The sequence below is a fragment of the Trifolium pratense genome, linkage group LG2, assembly GCF_020283565.1.
Source record: "Trifolium pratense cultivar HEN17-A07 linkage group LG2, ARS_RC_1.1, whole genome shotgun sequence".
NCBI classification, from domain to species: Eukaryota; Viridiplantae; Streptophyta; class Magnoliopsida; order Fabales; family Fabaceae; genus Trifolium; species Trifolium pratense.
This window is the reverse complement of record NC_060060.1, coordinates 55,796,250-55,816,359: the sequence shown is the minus strand read 5'-3', so window position 1 is coordinate 55,816,359 and position 20,110 is coordinate 55,796,250. Positions and strand designations below refer to the sequence as shown.

Here is a 20,110-nt window from a genome sequence, read left to right as displayed (position 1 = left end):
GATACTTAGATTTTAATATTTTAAGTTTTTTTTTTTTACAATATTTTAAGTTTATTAATTCAATAAATATATCTTTCAAATATTATTATTAAACTAATTTTTATATGCTGATTTTTTTTTTTAAATTATTTTCCTTTCGGTTGATATACTTTATGAAAAAAATAACAACAAAATATATTCACAATATAGTATAATGGTTAATTATAGTAAGGTACATTGTTTCAAAAAAAAATTATAGTAAGGTATGTACCTATGAATCGATAAAAAAAAAATATGTTTTATCCTTCATATTTGAAAATAGATAATAAGGCAACGTTAAAGCATACTATATACATGTGATTTTAAAAGAAGCAACGTTAAAACATGCATTTACTTATTTTATTTTAAATTCTAATGATAATAAATTATAAAGGGTAAATATGGATTTTAGTAAAAGAGGAAGAAAAAATGAAAAGCTAGAAGCTATAAGCTCATAAGCTACTTGAAATAACTTCTGGAAAAGAAGCTATAAGTCAGTAAAATAAACTAAAAGCTCTTTCTGAAAAGACGGTTACTAAACAGATCTTTTAGTTTATAAGTCATAAGACAAAAGCTAAAAGCTAATTTTATAACTTTTTTTTCGAGATACTATTTCATTTCAATTTAACCTTATTATTTTAATTTCTTCCCATTCACATTCACATAAAATAATAATGTAATGTGATTTTCTAAAACCCTAAAATATAATTATCCTTGCTCCTTATGCTTCGACCAGACCCTTCAAATCCTTACCGCCAAACGCTCTGCTCTCCGACAACGGTCGTTTTGCTCTCTCGTCGCTGCTAAAACCCAGGTTTGTTTCCAATTTGTTGTTACACGTATCCCTCTTGTGTTCGGTATTGTTTTGTTGTTTTATAGAGATGATTTGTGGAGTTGTGTTCCCCAATCGTGGTAGTGTTAATTGTATGACGTAGATAATCACCTTGTTCTTCTTTGTAATTGCTTTGCAATCCCTATAGTGTTAATTTCTTTGTTATTTTAAACATTTTGGGATTATTATTATTATTATTATTATTTTTTTTTTTATGATAGTTTAGGGACTATTTTGTTGTTTTTCAAGATAGATTAGGGACTAAATTGAAGTATTTTAATAGTTTAGGACCACTAACTACCACTTAACAGAAAAAAGTTAATTGAAGGACCAAATTGTTGGATGCGAGTATACTTTAGGGACCTTTTAGTTGCTTTTAATAGTTTAGGGACTAGATTGTTGTGAGAGTGTGATAGTTTAGTTAGAGACTAAATTGACTGTTTACTCTAATTCAGGCAACAAAAATTAGCTAAGAACGAATCTTGAAAGAGATTGTTTATCCGTTCGATGGAGAGCAACTCTGTAATTATCCGGTTCGACAGAGAGCAACTATGTTATCGTCTGTCTGTGTTGCATGATTCTTAATACTGCGAGTTTTGCAGTTTGCTTATATTCATTCATTAGCACAATCACGCGCCTTTCTGATAATACAAAAACCTTCTTGTTTCTAGTATACCAAAGCCCATCAATAACATAAGCAATATTTAAACAGTCTTGGGTTGATTTTAGAATCATGTAAAAATGTGATTAATACTTTCCCTCTCTTGATAACACATAGGACAGCTTATAGGGACTTTTAGATAGCTCACCACAAACAGGAATGTCCTTATTACTTAATAGGGTCTGAGTTCTAGGAGGAACATTAGTGTTCAATAGCTTCTGCCATAAATGGTCCCTATTAGGGTCTGAATTCTACAAGAATCATCTTTTTTAAAGTTGAGTAAAACAAGAAAACTCAAGTTTGATTTACAAAGTTGTATAGGTACAGATTTGAAAGGTAACTTAAATATTAGATTCTTTGAAAGGCTTAGATTTTGGAAAATTTCGGAATCTAAAATCCGAAAATTTTCAATGTAAAATGGGTTCGGAAACTACGTTCCGAACCTACACCAAGTTCGGAACATGGATTCTGAACTGAATTTTAAAGGTAAAAACAGAATTTTGGGGGGCCTGGTAGAAACCGAGGGGCTTAAAGAGAAATTTTCACTAACCACACCAATAACCAAACCATTCCAAATTTTAAAAGCTCAAATCATTTTTAAAAAAAATTGAAACCAGCCCATTAAGCCCATATCACACAAATTTGATACTACTACTGGTTCTCCAATTTAATTTCTCTTTCCACTTTCAAAAGATGAAATTTTGAGATTCAAACCCTAACCCTTTTCCACTTTGCAACTCACCGACCCTCAACTTTCCTTTCTCTACTGCCGTCAAATTGCTTAGCAGGTTTTCGCTGCTCCCTTCATTCTTCTTCCATTTTTTTAATGTATTTCTCTCTCTATTTATAATTTTTGATGTGCATTACATGCAATTTTTTGAAACAATTGAAACAATCGTTGTTAGTCTCTGATTTTTGTAACTATTTTTCTTGTTACACTTACACATGATGATATTGAGCAGTAATTAGTTACTCTATATTTCTACTATATTGAAGAGCAATTAAAATTTGATATATGTCACTTTTTCCACTGAATATGTTGAAATTCAAAGAGAAAAATTCATTCGAGATATGAACTGTGCCTTTGAAGCTCTTTTATATGTTTAAGACTAAAGAGACTTTGTTTTGTTACTTCTTCAGAATAAATGAGTTGTAGGGATCATAATAATGATTGAAAAAGAGTGTAATTTATATTGTGGTTAATGTTTTTATTTTATTTTTTGTTGAAGCTTTTTTCTTAATGAACTAGTAACATACCCGTGCTGTCGCACGGGTCGCGCGTTCCGTGCGTTAGGTTTCGTCGGGGTTGTTGGGTCGGGGTGCGTTAGATCGTAGTGTGTGGATCACTGTTATCAACCAAATTCAATGTTGCAAGTTGAATTTTCTTGTGTAGGAATTGAGATTTTAAATTTGGAATCACTGTTTTTTTTTTTTATAAATTTGATCGGCAGATAACTTGCCTCGTGTATGTGCAACGTGTTTATTTCCTTGAAATCACTATTTTTATTTTATAAATTTTACTTAGTGACAAACATTCCACTTAAAATAGTTAGAACTGATGAATTAGCTATCCGCATCAAGTGTTTTGATCAGCGCATAGCTTGTCCTGTGTTTGTTTTGTTGAAATCACTATTTTTATTTTATAAATTTTACTTAATGACAAACAATGCACTTAAAATAGTTTGGACTGATCAATTAGCTATCCGCATCTTCATGTGTTTTGATCAGCGCATAGCTTGTCCCGTGCTTGTTTCGTTGAAATCACTATTTTTATTTGATTTTATAAATTTTAACTTAGTGACAAACATCGCACTTAAAATAGTTTGGACTGATCAATTAGCTATCCGCATTTTCATGTGTTTTGATCAACGCATAGCTTGTTCCGTGTTTGTTTCATTGAAATCACTATTTTTATTTTATAAATTTTACTTAGTGACAAACATTACACTTAAAATAGTTTGGAGGGATCAATTAGCTATCCGCATCTTTATGTGTTTTGATCAGTGCACAGCTTATAGAGTGTAATTTATATTGTGGTTAATGTTTTTATTTTATTTTTTGTTGAAGCTTTTTTCTTAATGAATTGTCTTGATCTTTAGTTGCAGGTTTCTTGTTTTCCCTTCTCTAATCTGAAGAGTGACTGAGGTGAGGTAACAACATAAAATGGGAGCGGTGGAAGAGAACATTAAACTGCAGAGTCCACCTGAAACGACGATGGAGAACATCGAAGCCTTGCTTGAGGCAGCAAGATATAATGACATGGACGATGTTGTGAGCTTAACATCCAACGGCGTTCCTATTGATTCCAAGGATGATCAAGGTAGAACAGCTCTTCATATGGCTGCAGCAAATGGACATATTGATATTGCAGAGTATTTAATCAGTAGAGGAGCGAATCTTAATTCAGAAAACGAGGAAAAGAACACACCTCTTCATTGGGCGTGCCTCAATGGACATGTTGAGGTTGTGAAGAAATTAATAATGGCTGGAGCTAATGTTGGTGTTTTAAACAGTCATGACAGGACTCCAATGGATGAAGCTCTGACTAGAGGCAAACTTGAAGTGATGGATGCAATTAATGAAGCAGAGGCACTAGTTGAACTTCGTGGCGCCATGGGTTCTTCAAAGGAAACTTAAAATTTATCGTTCTCTAAGTAGCTTGTAATATGAAACTTTGGTGATAGTTATACTTATCTTCTTGTGATGTTTGCTTTGTCAGTGTGAACACGATCACAAACTTTCTCCTTCCAGTTTCTATCTAATTCCTGGGAAATGGACTTGAAGCCATTTTGTGTACCTGAACGCAAAGTTGATAAATTTTGAAGTAAAAAAAACACTTTAGGTGCAATAAACTTTAAATTTTGAATCATATCAATAGCGAGGCAAACAATATTGTGGATGCTCTGGCAAATTGATGGAAGATGGATACTGAGAAGCTGACTATATTCTGTTTTTATCTGCTGTTATTTTGTTCTGAAAGTAATACTAATTGAAAATATCCGGCTATCAATCCTGCTCGTCGATGCTACACATTTTGGCAGTGGAATTCTCCTCTTTTGATCATATGCTCTTGTAAGAGATTTATGCATATTTTACCATTATTCAATCAAAGTCCTAACAAGTACAGTGTAATTCATTTCATAATATTGCTTGATTCATGCGATGCTTCTGTTTGAATTTACCTTGTTACTGTCCTTTTCAATAATGCAAACTCAATGCATGTGTGAACTGTTTGTGAACAAGGAAAATTTGTTTCATTTTTTTCTTCTGATTTTACAAACTTATAAGTTATTGTAGGGTCAGAACTGAGGAATAATAAGCACGCTGAAGATTATTATGCCCAGGAAGCTGTAATTAGTCAAAATGATAAGTATCAGCAGCACTTTTACCACATGAAGAAACTTGGCAATATTGTTATGAGTCATGCTAAACCGGGTTCGCAGCCCTGAGACACTTGTTAAACATAATAAAAAAGGAAATCAAATATAAAAATTACTGTTTAAATATAATTTTTTACGTGTTAAGGTATTGAATGCACAAGTTATAATTTTTTTAAAATTAATATATGTTTAACTAGTGTCTGTTCCGGAGACACTGTTTATCATTTCTCATGTTATTCATGACTCATGAGTATAATTGATCCTCGAATAGTAAACAAACTAGACTCATAATAACACACAGTTAAGATAATCATTTTGTCTCATTGATTTTTTGGCTCCTACATATAAAATGTGATGTCTCCACTGACTGAACTATGCTCGAGGATTTGTCTCTTTAATTTTATTTATGCACCCATTTAATTATAAAAAATTGAGATTTTGAGGACAGTATTAGCAAATGATTTGAGGGTGGTAGAGCGAAAATTATGCATAAGTTTGAATGTTGAATTGTTGTTGTATTGAGTGGGGACTCTTGAGATGAGTAGAGACAAAAATGATAACTAGAAATAATGGAAATTAAGTCCATTGATGTAGGAGAGGTCACTTAGTCGTATGTTATTTCATTCAAATCCTCCCTAAAATGTAGCTAAAAGAGTAGGTCCGTCCATCTACTAAATTCTCAATGGACATTTGAATATTAAAATTTGATCGACACAAAAGTCTGAAAATATAAAGGCTAGTCACAAGATAGTATGTGGCGTATTTTCTAATGGAAAATGCTAACTATTTTTTGTTTGTTGTCCTGTCAAGTTGTTTAATAGTTAGAAAATCCACCTTAAAAGTAAATAAGTGAATATTTGGGGTTTGAACCTCAACCCCTACACATATAGTGTGATATTTCTGTCAACTAAGATAAGTTTACAGGGACAATGCTAACTAATTCTTGGGGTACTAAATACACTAATTAACAAACTTAATATATAAAATAGTTTTAGAATTTGCGTAATTATATTTTCTTTTTGGATTTTTTAGCTAGTGTCTCAAAGACACTTGTTATTATGATGCTTTTCAAATTTCTAATACTAGCAAATAACATCGCGCAATACATATTTGTATAGTAAGAAATAACGAATATTCGATAACAAATGAGTTTATAATTAACAATAGCGGATATAATAGTGGCTGGATTGAAGTTGTAATTTATAGTAAAATTTAATCTTTTTAATTGATTAGATAATACGAATAAAATTTATAGAAAAACGTTAAACTATAAACTCAAATGTTATTTGGAGTAGTTTATAAAATACATATAAAAATGTCATATTTTTATCAACTGAATTATACTTGCGGACTAAAAAACACTAATTTAAGTTAGTAATAAAATAACGCTATAATTTTCTGAAAAGGATTGTTGTCTATTTTAGTGATATGAATGAACTTATAAGATTAAAATTGGTCTTGACAAAAAACAGAAACAAAGTCAGCTACTCAACTCATATCAAGTTCCACAAGTGTGGGCCAAGACAAGACTCCCCCCACTAATCCATGCCTTTGATTTCGCATTGTCACCCTATAATAATGTCAATATAAAAATCAAATGCCCTCACTTTAAGTGCAATGCACACATAATAATCAAATTGAATAAACTATATGGTTGTGATGGAAGATTATTCTTTCAAGAAGCCAGGAGCAGTTCCATTCAAATGGGAGATCAAACCTGGACTCCCCATACCCCATCATCACAACCTGTTGGAATCTCCCTCATTGAAGCTCAGGCCACCGCCGCCACTCGGCTCCTACAAGTTATCTCCCGTGGAGCCTCGGACACGGTCTTTCCGATCAAGTCCTAAGGTCCGGTCTAAAAGATGGCAGTTTGAGCGACCCCTTGCCCAACCCGAGATCGTGGCTTCGTCGGGTTGTTTCTTCTCGCCTTTTTTGAAGCGGCTACGGAGAAGGAAGACGGTTCCAAAGAAAGTGGTTGAATTTGATTATACATCGGAGCTGGAGACGCTTGGTCGGTGGTCTTTTTCGTCGACTACAAAGTCTCTCTCGCCATTCCGGCCTTCAACAGTGTCGTCTTCTATTGCATCGTCGCCACAACCTGTTGGCGATGTTGAATGGGCCGGGTTCGGTCTTTTCTGAAATACTTTGATCTTTAATTTAGTATTTTTATTACAATGAGGGCTAAACACTTTGGAAAAAAATTACACCGAAACTAAACGAGGGATAGGAATTTTCAAAATATCAGCGGCCAATACAGAACTAATATGCGGAGGACAATCATCAAAGAATTGAATTGCCTCATTCAGCGAACACCTCAAAGATGGTAATGCATCCGCACACGGTGCTAATGACATCAAAAGGATTGTGTATTCACTTCATTACACCAAATAATGTAGTATTTTTTTTTTTACCAAACCAAATAATGTAGTCTTAAAAGTTCATTTTGTATCCAGCAACGGTATAAGAAGATTTCACGATTTATGTAAAAAAAAATTATTGTAAAATATAAGATGAACTTTGAATAAATATATATATGTGCATTTATAATCAAAAGAGGTTTTCAGAAAGTTGAAATTGAATTTTTTTTTTGATGTAAAAGTTGAAATTGAATTTAATTGTAGCAATCAATACTTTTAAGTAGTTTAGTGATAAAAATTTTATACATCAAGATAAATAAGAAAAGAATCTCAAGTACCTCAACCCTTACGTATTGTAATTTCGTCTCTTTAATTTTAAATGAGTGAATACTAGCTACCAACTAAATTATTTTTTCCTGTTTTTTTTTTCCTCCCAATGAGTCAATTTTTAAGTCACAAATGAGTTGTTGTGGATTGCTATTCCTGGGAAAAAACATGCTGAGTTGGTTCACTCTTTTTCCTACTTATCCTCTGATCTAATGCACATACTGAATAATGCTTAAATTTAACCCTCAAAAAGTGCAACACGTTTCAAGATTGGGCAAGACTCTATAAATTGAGAATGTATTCACTCTGTTTCATGGTCACCGAAACCTAATTAGACATTGTTAGCTCCAAATCCTTAAGTTGAGCCGCTATATCCCCATACGCATGATGTGATCACGCACTCCTCTCACCTCAGCGAGCTTCGAATTCATGGTTGAGAACTTTATGATCAGTGTGTTGGCACCAGCCTTATCAAATGAGACAAACTGCTCATCAATGGCCTTAATAAGGTCCTTGACATTCATGCTCGATTGAACCACGCTCAACTTAAGCATTTGGAGGTAACAATGTCCGATTCTTTCCTTGAACAGTCAAATTAACTTTCTCACCTTCATGCTTGTATGATAAAAAACCTACTTTCTCTCTTCATAAAATTACACCATTGAATTTGAATTAGGAAATGTTTGGAATAGCGAAACAGTTGTAACATCAGCAAGGAGCTTGATTATATTTAGAAATAGTTTGATCTTAAATTGGCTTTATGTTTATTTTTTTACACTTTTTAAATTGATTTTGTCAATTTTTAATTATTTAAAAAATCATAGACAGCCAACTTGAGATATAGTTTGTTCACCCCCTATTCTATTTTAGACAGGATGGGTTAAGACGAGTGTGGATTCTCTCCCGTGAAATATTTACAATAGGAATTCCAAAAAAATCTGCAGCTTACAATTGTTTTTGTTGACTTGATCTACTTGTCAAAAAAGAAAAAGAACGGTCTAGATTTTATTGGATATAAAGTTGACCGGAGAGAATCTTTTCTCAAGTTACGACTATGCAGGTTAATCCATTTTACCATCATTAGAGCACATCTAGTGTTTGGTTTTTAATTCACGTCCGCTAGCATGTCAACAATGAAATCCAACTTTTTCAGAGTTTGTTTGGCAGTAGAAAATGGCATTGCTTCAGGAAGATGCATAAAGTTTTCTTTGTCTTAGATTAGGTTAGCATCCCTTCACTTTTGTTGTGAATTCGTCTATAAAAATCACACCCATAAAAGAACTTGATGTGTGGAGCAATAGAACGACAACCAATGATTAAGCGGAATAAGCAATAATAATAATAGATAAACAAGATAAAGGAGAAGAAAGAATACGATATTTGTTTACCCAGTTCGGTCCAATAATGACCTAGTCTGGGGGAGAGAGCAGCCCCTCCGTTCCACTATATCAAACGAGTAACTTTTACAAAGAGTTCCAATTGAGTTACAAGAATTAATCCTAATTCTACCCAAATCCCGAATCTCTTCCCGTGGCCAAGAGACTCAATTTGATAAGTGTTTCCCAAGGTGTAATCAATCCCCTTTGCCCAACCCTAGAGTTATACCAAGAGACAACCCCTCTTGTTTCTCTCTAAAACCCTAGCCTTGTGTCGGCGGCAAATCCTAATTGAAAACCCTACATTGTTGCTCCCTTTCTCTCTCTCAATTTTTCTATGAATAAAGTGATCCCTATTTATAGAAAAATATATGCCAAAAAACTAGTAACAAATCTATTTTAAAATAAAACAAATCCAAGTCAGAATACCCTCAAAGAAAAGATTTTTCCCAAAAAAACAGCAAAACAACACATGCTGTCAAAACGCGCTGCGCTTGGGCGTGAGCTCCCACGCTTGGGCGTGAGAAGGCAGAATTGATCCCAGTTCTGCACGCCTGGGCGCCAGCTCCCACGCCTGGGCGTGAGCAGGCAGAATCTCCCAAAACCATAATTTTCTGACTTCTTGTTACCGAGATTTCAAGGCATATCCAACAACTTTAAATTTTTCTCATAAAAATAAAATACTTTTTTGATAATTAAACTAATTTTATTTGGCCATGGCAACCAAGCAAGGTTGGAATCTTATGACAAAACTAAACACTCTTGTGGCAAAAATCTATAAGGCGAGGTACTTTCCTAATTCCTTACTCTTTGATTCTCATCTTGGTAGTAATCCGAGCTATGCTTGGCGTAGCATTTGAAATGCACGACAAGGGCTCATGAATGATTGTAGATGGAGGATATAGTACAAAAATAAAGATTATGAGTGAACCTTGGCTTAAGAAGAAAGATGGCTTATGGGTGCAATCACCACAAGAACGAGGTGCGTTTAATATGTTTGTTAACCAACTTAATTATGCGTTCAAATGGGAAAGAATGGGATAGTGATAAAATTAATATGCTATTTACTACAGATGTTGCTAATTATATTATAGCTGTTCCCTTATTTGATACGGTTGAAGAAGATAAATTTGTTTGGGTTGATGATGTTTACGAAAATTACAGCGTAAAATCAGGTTATAACATGTTAAATCCCACATTAGCTGATGTAACCAGAACAGAACATGAGGTATTGAGGTCTGGAAGTGGATTTGGAAGGTGCACGCGCCACCGAAAGCTAAGCACTTGCTATGGCGTATTTGCAAGGAGTGTCTACAAACGAGAATTCGATTGAAAGAGCGGTTTGTACCATGTCCAATAATCTGTCCTATTTGTGAGAATGATTGACATTTTTTATTCGATTGTAATGACAGTAAGCAAGCATGGCAGTCAGCAGCTTTAGACACGTTGGTTTTGCTGCAAATTCATCAACTCAAAGGAACTGATTCTGGTTAAGTAAAAAGAAATGCATGTTAGTTAACTTATTTTTACATTTGAAACCAATATAATTCCTTGACTTGTTTATTCCATGATTCAATCCATATATACAAGAATTGCTAGCTGTTATCAAGTGTAACATAAGGCTACTCTTAAGGTTATATCTAAGGTAACTAATAATATACGGTCAACACCAAATAAATAATAATCATTAATATACAATAATATACGATCAATAGTAATCCAAACTAATAATGATTATTTCATATTTTATCACACCGCCGCAATCGAAACGGGAGGGTCACGAACGCTGAGACTGTTTTGAAAATCCTCAAAAAGAATGAGAGGCAATCCCTTAGTGAAGATGTCAGCTATTTGATAACGAGAAGGGACATGACGAACACGAACCTCTCCACGTGCAACTTTTTCCCTCACAAAATGAATATCCATTTCAATGTGCTTTGTGCGTTGGTGTTGAACAGAGTTCCCCAGATAGATAAATGACACTCACATTGTCACAATGTAGCCTTTCGAACTGGACAATGCAATTCCAAGAGGAGATTGTGAATCCAACAAGACTCAGAAACAACATTAGCCACCCCTCTGTATTCGGCCTCGACACTAGAACGAGATAGAGTAGATTGACGTTTGGACGACCACGAAATCAAATTGTCACCCAAAAACACACAATATCCTGATGTGGATCGTCTAGTATCGGGACATCCTCCCCAATCAACATCAGTATAGGAGACTAGATCTGCCACTAAGGAATAAGGAATAAGTTGTGAGAGAAAAGAGAATTAACGAAGAATTAAATGTTGTAAATCTTGCATTTTATCTAGGATTTTTTTTTCCTTCTTGATCTATCAAGGAGGGGTGGTTTTAGGGTCAATTTTTGACCCAAAATCACCTCTCATAATTGTTTTTCCTTTTCTTCTTTATTTAAATAAGTGATCTTCACGTTGATCAAGTTTTTCTTTTGTGTTTTCTTTTTTGTGATTTCGCCGTCTGAGTGCGGCGTTGTGTTGTTCGTCGTCTTGTGCGACGTTTTTGTTGTCCCGTATTGTGCGATGTTCATTTGATTTCTATTGAAAAGATCGGCTTCAGTCAATTACAGATTCAACCAATGATTTGGGCTTCAACGCTGCAGATCCGGAGGCATGGATACTTCGGTGACTTTAAGTTTATCATATTATTTGTTGTAGGCATTTTGCCGTTGTATGCTATTAACTCGGATGCTGTGAGTTTTGTTCGCAGATTCATCCTTTACGTTTTTAGCGATGTTGATTATGTGGTTGTATTTGATGTAATATATCAATTTGAATGAATGAATATCATTTTGTTATTGTAAAAAAAAAAAAAAAATTCACGTAAGAATTGAATAGTGAATGTGCCACGTAGGATTAAAGAAAATGTTGTTTATTAAGAGAACGACACACACGGACTTAGATTCCATGCAGTCAAAAAATCTTGAAGTCATGCGATTACTGCATTGGAGCCCTTACACATACACCCACACCTACCTCTTGTATAGGAAAAGCTATCTAGCAAAGCAAACTTAAGTTTCGGATTTCAACTTCGAATTCGAAGATCGGTTTGGTCCTTAAGCTACCTATAGCGCACACATATTTCCTTGAGATTTTTTTTAATTATATAGATATAGATTTTGTTCAAATATCTCAAATAATATTCCATCCTGCGTAGAATACGACATGAAAAATTGGTGATTCTTTCCATTTTAAGCTTTTGCAATAAAGAAATATATCACAATTGCATAAGTAATAAGTAATTTATGGTCATGATTGCATTTTGATAACTTATCATGGAAGGATACTGGATACGAAGGTACTCCGTATTGTGAAATTAATATATAGTTGAATTTTCTATTTTCAAAATTTACGAAATGGTATTTTATTTAACTAGTATCCGGACCCGTGTCAAGCACATGTTAAAAAGTAACTATAAAAATTAACATTTTAATATTTCAAATTTCTTAATTATCTAACACAAAAAATTATAAATTACACTAATATGTTTAATAAGTCACACCGAATTTTTTTGTCTTTAAAATTCTGTGTAACAAATTTTGCTACTTCAAAAATTAAAATGCCAATAATTAAATAATGACTAAAAGTTTGAAAAAAAAATTAAGCCCAAAAAATCATTTTTTAATAAGGGATCTAAATTTTACTTTTATGAAAATATGAAGACCAATATAATTTAAATTTATTTTTATTACAAAAACAACTTAACACAATTCAAATTTGCTGCACACATAAAATAAAGTAGAGTAGTTACCTTCGAAGATCATCTTTTTATTTCTAAATTTTTGACTTTCTGCATTTTATTTAAAGTAAAGTAGTTACATGCAAATATCATCTTTTTCTTACGGTTAGCCTGTCATAATTCGATTCCTACTTTATCCTTACTCAATAATCGGAAGTTGGACACTTTCTCTATTTTTACTCGATGTGGCCTCCAGGAAACGACTTTCCTTCATTGTGTTCAGGACTATACATTCTCTAAAACCTTTGGCACCACATTGAATTCAATGACCGAACTTTCTTCTCTTTAATTGACGCACATGATTAGCTCAAGGTCGGCTCCATGGGTCCCAAAGCTAATTCTTCCTCGGCTGGTGTTTGGTGTATATGGAGATATCATAATTTAATTTATTTAAACTATGAATCTTTGTCCCTAAATCAGCTATCCTTCAACATCCAGAGCTTGGTCGAGATTTTCACATCTTTTTTCTCCTGTAATCACGTTGGTACAGGTTCATCAAATGGAACAATGAAAACTTCTCTTGTGTGATCCTCGATGTTGACGGTAGTTTAGGTTCCCCGGTTAGAGCTAGTTATGAGGGTCTTATCAGAAACAATTTAGGTTTTAACTTACCAGACTTTTTTGGCTTCATTCGTGATTCGTCTGACATGATGCTTGCGAAACTTTATGTCGTTTATAGAGGTCGTCCAAAAACTTGGCTATTGAAGAACTTGTTTGCTACTCCGACTCATTACTCTACATCAAATATTGAATGTTAATATTCAATATAAGTATAATATTACAAAACAAATAAAATTCAAGATAAAGCTTGTTATAGTGATTATAACGCAAAACTTAAAATCATGAAACAAATCAAATGAAACCGTTCGGTGGTAAGATTAAACATTGGTCTTGGTAGTGGAGCTTGGGTAAAAATCTTCGAGCTATTGTCATTTATATGAATGGCTTTTTTTTGTGAAGGAATTTATATGAATGGCTTATGACACATATAGATTGTTAACTAAAGGCAATTAAATGACACATATATGAAACCGCAACCGATTGACCACAACGTACAAAGCAAATGGAGCAACATGCCATTTTCTTATAACAACAATAATAAAATATACAAACACAACAACACCAAGAACATATCCACATGAATTTCATTCCAAAGCTTGACATTTTCCTATGCCAATCTTAGTGAGGTGATTTCTAATAAATATGTTATATTTCAGTATCTTCCAAAGCTTGACATTTTTTTTTTATTCTTATTTCCACTCGGTTATTCACCAGAACATATCCACATGAATTTCAGTAACCTCTTTAGGTAATAACATGTTGCCAGCATAATGTTTCATATTTTGAAATTAATATATAGTTGAATTTTCTATTTTCAAAATTTACGAAATAGTATTTTATTTAATGTAGTTAATACTTAATACAATCATTTATGTTTTGAATTCGATAATTTGTTGATATATAGAACATTTCCAATGGTGATACCACTTTGGGTATCATACATTACTAACAAGTGGTCCCTATAACAACATATAATATTTATGCAACTCTTACATATTTTTATCCAATTGTGATACCACTTTTTGATTATCATATATTAATAACAAGTGGTCCCTTCTATATTTATTTTTTTATTGTCTAAATAAAAATAAAAATATAAAATTTATTTAATTTAATAAAGACGTAGATAAATACATTAGTAATTAAATATAATGAGAAATACATGACAATAAATAAAAAATGGTGAAAAATGCATAAATACGACGGGAAATATATAATGAAAAAAATGATTTGAGAACAAAACAAATAGAAATTGTGTAATATATATAATAATATGAAATATCATCAAATTAATGTTAGTAAAAAAAGAAAAAAAAATCGAAGATCAAGAGGCCATTGAATGTCAAATGGTAATGTTTTGACATATCAAATATATGGAAGCTATTAAATTAGTTTTTTTTAATAGAGACATTAAATTGATTTTATATACCAAAAAAAAATAATAATAATAATAAAAATAACATTAAATTGATGATAGGTATCATCAATTTTGATATCCTCTGTGTCACGTCATGGAATTCCAATAATAAAAAAATAAGGTACCGTATCATTAGCCTATAAAACTCTCTATTGGTGATGCTCTAAATGAATTGTGAGAAATTGCCAGGTAAAATTAATTTTTTTGAGAGAATGCCACCTAAGAAATTGATCTTCTAACATGTTCATTTAATTTAATGCTCCCAATTTATTTACAAATGTGATAAATATTGTTGTACGGAGGGAATTACCAAACACTTGTTTTGTGGATCACTGATGATGACATGACATGACATGATCCATTCTTAAAAGTTATTTTTTGACGCAGTCCATTCTTAAAAGTTAAAATTTAACAAATAAGTGATTTGAATCCTGAACAACTTCATTAGTATATTATGTAATGTATGTAATCCTACCTACTCATCTAAGACCAGTACATAACAAGTTGTAATAATTAATTAATTTATGTGTAAAAACAAATAGAAAACACTTTTTTATTTCTTTGTTTATTATTATGATGACTGAATCCAATTGAGTCTCTCTTGGAAAAACAAAAGTCACAAAGTGAATGTGATAAGCAGATCAGAGAAAGAGTAATGGCAAACTTGATGCAGCAACAACATCAAGTTATGGAAACATCTTCAAATCATCATGAGGTACTTCTTCTTTCTCTTTGTACCTTTTTTTCTTAATCATATTTTTCATTCAAGTTTTCATGTTTGGTTCACTTGTAACTAGTCAATGGTTTATTTTAGCATTAGTACATTATTACATTGATTAATTCTTTGGTAGCTTGATGCATTCATTAATAGACACAGAAATCAGGATGGAGAAAATTCTTGCCATATGTTGGTCCTGGTTTTCTTGTTTCCTTGGCTTACCTTGATCCTGGAAATAGTAAGTAACTCATCTTTGTGTTTTTACTCTTTTCCTTGGCTTACCTTGATCCTGGAAACAGTAAGTAACTCATCTTTGTGCTTATTGGTTTATTCTTTGTTATTTTAACAGTGGAAACTGATTTGCAAGCTGGAGCTAACCACAGATATGAGGTAAAAAAATTTATTAAGAAAGAGGTCCAGGATTCGATCCCCGACTTAACATTTGCTTTAAAAACTGAATAAGTTTTGAAATGGATATGTTTGTGATGTTTTCAGCTGCTGTGGATCATACTTATTGGACTCATATTTGCCCTTATAATTCAGTCATTGGCTGCAAATCTCGGCGTAACCACCGGTGAGTATTTAGAAAAATTAAAGTCTCATGGTTGTCACTTGTCATGTTAGAGATACGGCCTAACTAGAAATTATAAAACCTACCCAAGAGCGCTTAGATGAGATTGCGCAGGTCTCTTCTAGCTTAACCAAGATCTTGGGTTTGATCCCTGACTTGGGCACACAACAACGTTAAAACTCTTAAAGAGATTTTGCCGCCCATTTATGTCCCACAAGACTCGAGGGGTAGTTGCATGTAGAGGATACCTGGCTTACTCCAAAAAAAAAATGATAAAACTTAAGTCAATCATCAACTTACTACTATTCCTGTATAATCAGTTTGATCTAATAGTTGATATTAGTAGCATAAGCTATGTATGTGATTCTTTTTTATCATTGTTATTTACATTTGACAGGGAAACATCTTTCAGAAGTATGTAAAGTTGAATATCCATTATTTGTGAAGTATTGTTTATGGTTATTAGCAGAGGTTGCTGTCATAGCTGCTGACATACCTGAAGGTTCTAATTTGTTTTTTATTTTATCCGACCGTCTTTTTATATTTTATTCCTTTCAATCAAAATCATTTAGCTTAACAATTTACAATATGATTGACTTTGTAGTATAGTTACTAATGTTTATCTAAACTTGATTGTGACAGTGATTGGGACAGCCTTTGCACTTAACATACTATTCAACATCCCATTATGGGCAGGAGTTCTGTTGACTGGCTGCAGCACTCTCTTGCTTTTGAGTCTGCAGAGGTTTGGGGTAATTTTGCTTTTTGCATTAACTATGAAATATGAACAATTATAAAATATCTTTGAATAAGATATTAAAGTCGAATGATGATGTTTTTGTTATGGTTTGCAAGTTTTAAACTGAAAAGAATTTGTCCTCAAATTTGATTTGACTCTCGTCCAGACTTTACTTACCGCTCGTTGGAACTGTGGTTGACAACTTACAAGGACCCTTTCTCCTATGAACCAGAGGATTAAGATAATATTATATTTGAGTCTATATTCAAGTAACTAGTATTGTTATTGAAGAGGACTTGGATTTCTGGTGTATGAAATCATGTTTTACTTTTTTTTTTATCTAGTGTCTGTATTTTCTAAACTGAATTGTAGTTGAACTCTAGAGAACATGGTTTGCATTTATGAATTGTGTCTATATTATAGAATTTTTTGTTAACAAGTTTGTATTTATGAGTAATTTACATGTGTGTTCAAATATCTCCCACTTCACACCTCGGAATGCATACATTCACCCTTAAGATCATATATTTACCTGTTTTGAACAGGTGAGGAAGTTGGAACTACTGATAACAATCCTAGTATTTGTAATGGCGGGATGTTTCTTTGCTGAAATGAGCTATGTAAATCCCCCAGTTTCTGATCTACTAAAGGGAATGTTTATACCCAAACTTGCCGGTGAAGGAACCGTAGGCGATGCTATTGCCCTATTGGGCGCCCTTATCATGCCGTATTATTTCTTTTCCCCTATAACTTTTCCATGCCAATTAGTACTCGTTTTTTATTTGAAGACCATAATTTAATGAAGTACTAGTCCTGGTTCATCACTAATTTTATAAAATAAATATTGTTAAGTAATATAGTAACATTTTATTTCATTAACATGTAGCACCAAAATTTATAAATTCTGCTTTGGACAAAATGCAGGCACAATCTTTTCCTCCATTCTGCACTGGTGCTATCTCGAAAAGTACCTAGTTCTGTGGGAGGCATCAATGTAAGGCACTCTAGAACTATACTCGATTTTGTGCCTAATTGATAGACCTTAAGGCTAGCTTTTCTTAGTAAAATTTATACTAAACATAGAAACTTATCTGTTTGATTATGCAGGATGCATGTAGATACTTTCTCTATGAGAGTGGCATTGCTTTGTTTGTGGCGTTTTTAATCAATGTCGCAATGATTTCTGTGTCTGGCACTGTTTGTTCTGCCAGTGATCTTTCTGGAGATGATGTTGAACGCTGCAACGATCTTACCCTTAACTCCGCTTCTTTCCTTCTCAAGGTTCTTAATTTAATTCACTACTAGTAATAAGTTGCAATGGTCAAAGCATGATATTATTAAGTTTAATCGTAACTATGCACCAAGTTATATCTCATATGTATTAATTTTGATATCCATTAAACTTGTATGTAGAATGTGTTGGGAAAATCGAGCTCAACCATTTATGCCATAGCATTGCTTGCCTCAGGACAAAGTTCTACCATCACCGGAACCTATGCAGGGCAGTACATCATGCAGGTAATTTAGAAGTATCATAAAAAAATACATAAAAATGAATAAAAGGTGTTTTGTTGAACGATTTACTTAATTTAGATTGTTTGGTTGATTGGTTTTATAGGGTTTCTTGAACATAAGGATGAAAAGATGGAAAAGAAACTTGATGACTAGGTGCATTGCCATAGCACCTAGCCTTGTTGTTGCCATAGTTGGCGGTTCTTCTGGTTCTAGTCGGCTTATCATCATTGCATCAGTTTGTACACTCTAGATTTTGTCATCTTTTCATTCGTTTATACATTCACACATGCTGCGTTAACTTGAAGCACAAGCATTCTAATTCAGATTCTTTGTTTTGCAGATGATACTTTCTTTTGAGCTTCCTTTCGCTTTAATTCCACTCCTTAAGTTTAGCAGCAGTAGTACCAAAATGGGACCTCACAAGAATTCAATGATTGTGAGTTATCCTTTTCTATCCTCTATATGTATGCTAAGATAAGATTAGAGATATTCTTAACATGGATATCAAACTCGCAGGTAGACTCATACAACTTTTTTTTGCTATATTTTTTTTGGTTTTATTATAGAATTTTTTTGTTAACAAGTTTGTATTTATGAGTAATTTAAATATTTGTGTGTGTGCGCCTGCACACGCGTGTGCGGGTGCGCGCGCGTGTGTGCATGTGTGTGTAGAAGTCATTTTTAACTTTCCACAGACTCGTATGAGTCTACGGGTCGGGTCTACGAGTCGAGTCTATGGACTCTTTACGAGTTTGAGTAGACTCGCGAGTCTGATAACCTTGATTCTTAATTAAACATTGAAAAAATGTGACACAATCTTTGTGCAGATCATTACAATCTCATGGATACTAGGCTCTGGGATCATTGGTATCAATGTATACTACCTCAGTACTTCTTTTGTGAAGTGGCTAATTCATAGTAGTCTACCAAAGGTGGCAAATGTGTTCATTGGGATTATAGTGTTTCCTCTAATGGCATTTTATATTCTCTCAGTTATCTACCTCACCTTTAGAAAAGACACGGTTGAGACATTTATCGAGACAAAAAATGACACGGTAACACAAAACCAAGTGGAAAAAGGAATGGATCATGGTCAATTAGAGTTGAGCCATGTTCCTTATAGAGAAGACTTAGCTGATATCCCATTGCCAGAATAAAGGACCAATGCATTGCACAGCAAGAAGGGCTTTTGTATGTAAAATGGAATATTCATATAGCTTTAAAGTTATTCTAATGACCAATGTTTGTATGAGTATGACTGATTGTTAGAATGATAGAAATTGATTGTAATTTCAATTATAGAAAACATTTATAGAAAAACACAAGTTGAAAGGATGTTACAGTAATTACTGTCTTCTAAATAATAGCTACTCTATTAGATAAAATTAGATTCTGCATTTTGATTTCTTCAGAATCATTTCTTGTCTAATTTCTTCATAAGTACCAAATATGTATATTAGTTGAGAATCTCTCATAAACTATAAGTTAACACAAATTTGGCCTTATAAATGTTGGACACAAAATTAATGAAGGTTTCATTTTCATTGTAGAAAATTTAAAAGAACAGAAAAGCATAACTAAAAGAAGAACAAGGGCTACCTTTACCATTTTGTACTTTTCCCATATGAAGAATAACTTGATGTTAAAATGCTTAATTTTTGCATGCATGCATGAAAGATAGATTATGAAGAAAGATGGTACTTTTGTTATGTTTGCTTTTTTTATTTGGTAGATAGACGAAATCACAATAGCTATAGAAAACTCATACACACAAGTGGAGGAGTCAAGTTTCAAATCCCGTCACAGTGTCTGACCTGACAATTTTGCCGGTTGAATTAGGATTTGTGGACGTGTTATGGTTCTAATTAAGCAC

At 33.1% G+C, this 20,110-nt stretch overlaps 3 protein-coding genes across 9 annotated transcripts; all 3 read left to right on the top strand.

Annotated features, from left to right (window-relative positions):
• Positions 1-681: 681 nt before the first annotated feature.
• On the top strand, positions 682-4,380 carry LOC123909187 (ankyrin repeat-containing protein P16F5.05c-like). 4 transcript variants are annotated; one of them, XM_045959969.1, is made up of 2 exons: positions 682-832; positions 3,617-4,380. In XM_045959969.1, exon 2 carries the CDS (start codon positions 3,675-3,677, stop codon positions 4,146-4,148), a length of 474 nt encoding a protein of 157 aa, XP_045815925.1. In that variant the 5' UTR covers positions 682-832; positions 3,617-3,674; the 3' UTR covers positions 4,149-4,380. The 4 variants fall into 4 exon arrangements, with proteins under 4 accessions (XP_045815925.1, XP_045815924.1, XP_045815927.1 ...); XM_045959968.1 differs by having other exon boundaries at positions 706-832; positions 3,611-4,380; XM_045959971.1 differs by lacking the exon at positions 682-832 and adding an exon at positions 2,111-2,299.
• A 2,111-nt stretch (positions 4,381-6,491) lies between these two features.
• Positions 6,492-7,646, top strand: LOC123909186. The gene has a single exon (XM_045959967.1). The coding sequence runs from the start codon at positions 6,542-6,544 to the stop codon at positions 7,031-7,033; it is 492 nt and encodes a 163-aa protein (XP_045815923.1). The 5' UTR covers positions 6,492-6,541; the 3' UTR covers positions 7,034-7,646.
• Positions 7,647-15,115: 7,469 nt separating this feature from the next.
• On the top strand, positions 15,116-19,655 carry LOC123909185 (metal transporter Nramp5-like). Of its 4 annotated transcripts, none has more exons than XM_045959962.1 (13): positions 15,116-15,409; positions 15,566-15,650; positions 15,762-15,802; positions 15,908-15,986; positions 16,381-16,485; positions 16,626-16,735; positions 17,268-17,449; positions 17,647-17,716; positions 17,830-18,003; positions 18,136-18,240; positions 18,341-18,472; positions 18,578-18,673; positions 19,065-19,653. In XM_045959962.1, the coding sequence occupies exons 1-13, from the start codon at positions 15,350-15,352 to the stop codon at positions 19,392-19,394; spliced, it is 1,569 nt and encodes a 522-aa protein (XP_045815918.1). In that variant the 5' UTR covers positions 15,116-15,349; the 3' UTR covers positions 19,395-19,653. The 4 variants fall into 4 exon arrangements, with proteins under 4 accessions (XP_045815918.1, XP_045815922.1, XP_045815920.1 ...); XM_045959964.1 differs by having other exon boundaries at positions 15,271-15,409; positions 15,572-15,650; positions 19,065-19,654; XM_045959965.1 differs by having other exon boundaries at positions 15,284-15,409; positions 15,546-15,650.
• Positions 19,656-20,110: the final 455 nt, after the last annotated feature.

What these genes read in the sequence shown, in the direction of transcription:
- LOC123909187 (XM_045959969.1), top strand. Translation starts at nt 3,675, where the DNA reads ATGGGAGCGGTGGAAGAGAACATTAAACTGCAGAGTCCACCTGAAACG.
- LOC123909186 (XM_045959967.1), top strand. Translation starts at nt 6,542, where the DNA reads ATGGTTGTGATGGAAGATTATTCTTTCAAGAAGCCAGGAGCAGTTCCA.
- LOC123909185 (XM_045959962.1), top strand. Translation starts at nt 15,350, where the DNA reads ATGGCAAACTTGATGCAGCAACAACATCAAGTTATGGAAACATCTTCA. An exon ending in GTTCTGTGGGAGGCATCAAT is followed by an intron (nt 17,717 to 17,829) that starts GTAAGGCACTCT and finishes TTGATTATGCAG; the next exon opens with GATGCATGTAGATACTTTCT. An exon ending in GGCTTATCATCATTGCATCA is followed by an intron (nt 18,473 to 18,577) that starts GTTTGTACACTC and finishes TTTGTTTTGCAG; the next exon opens with ATGATACTTTCTTTTGAGCT.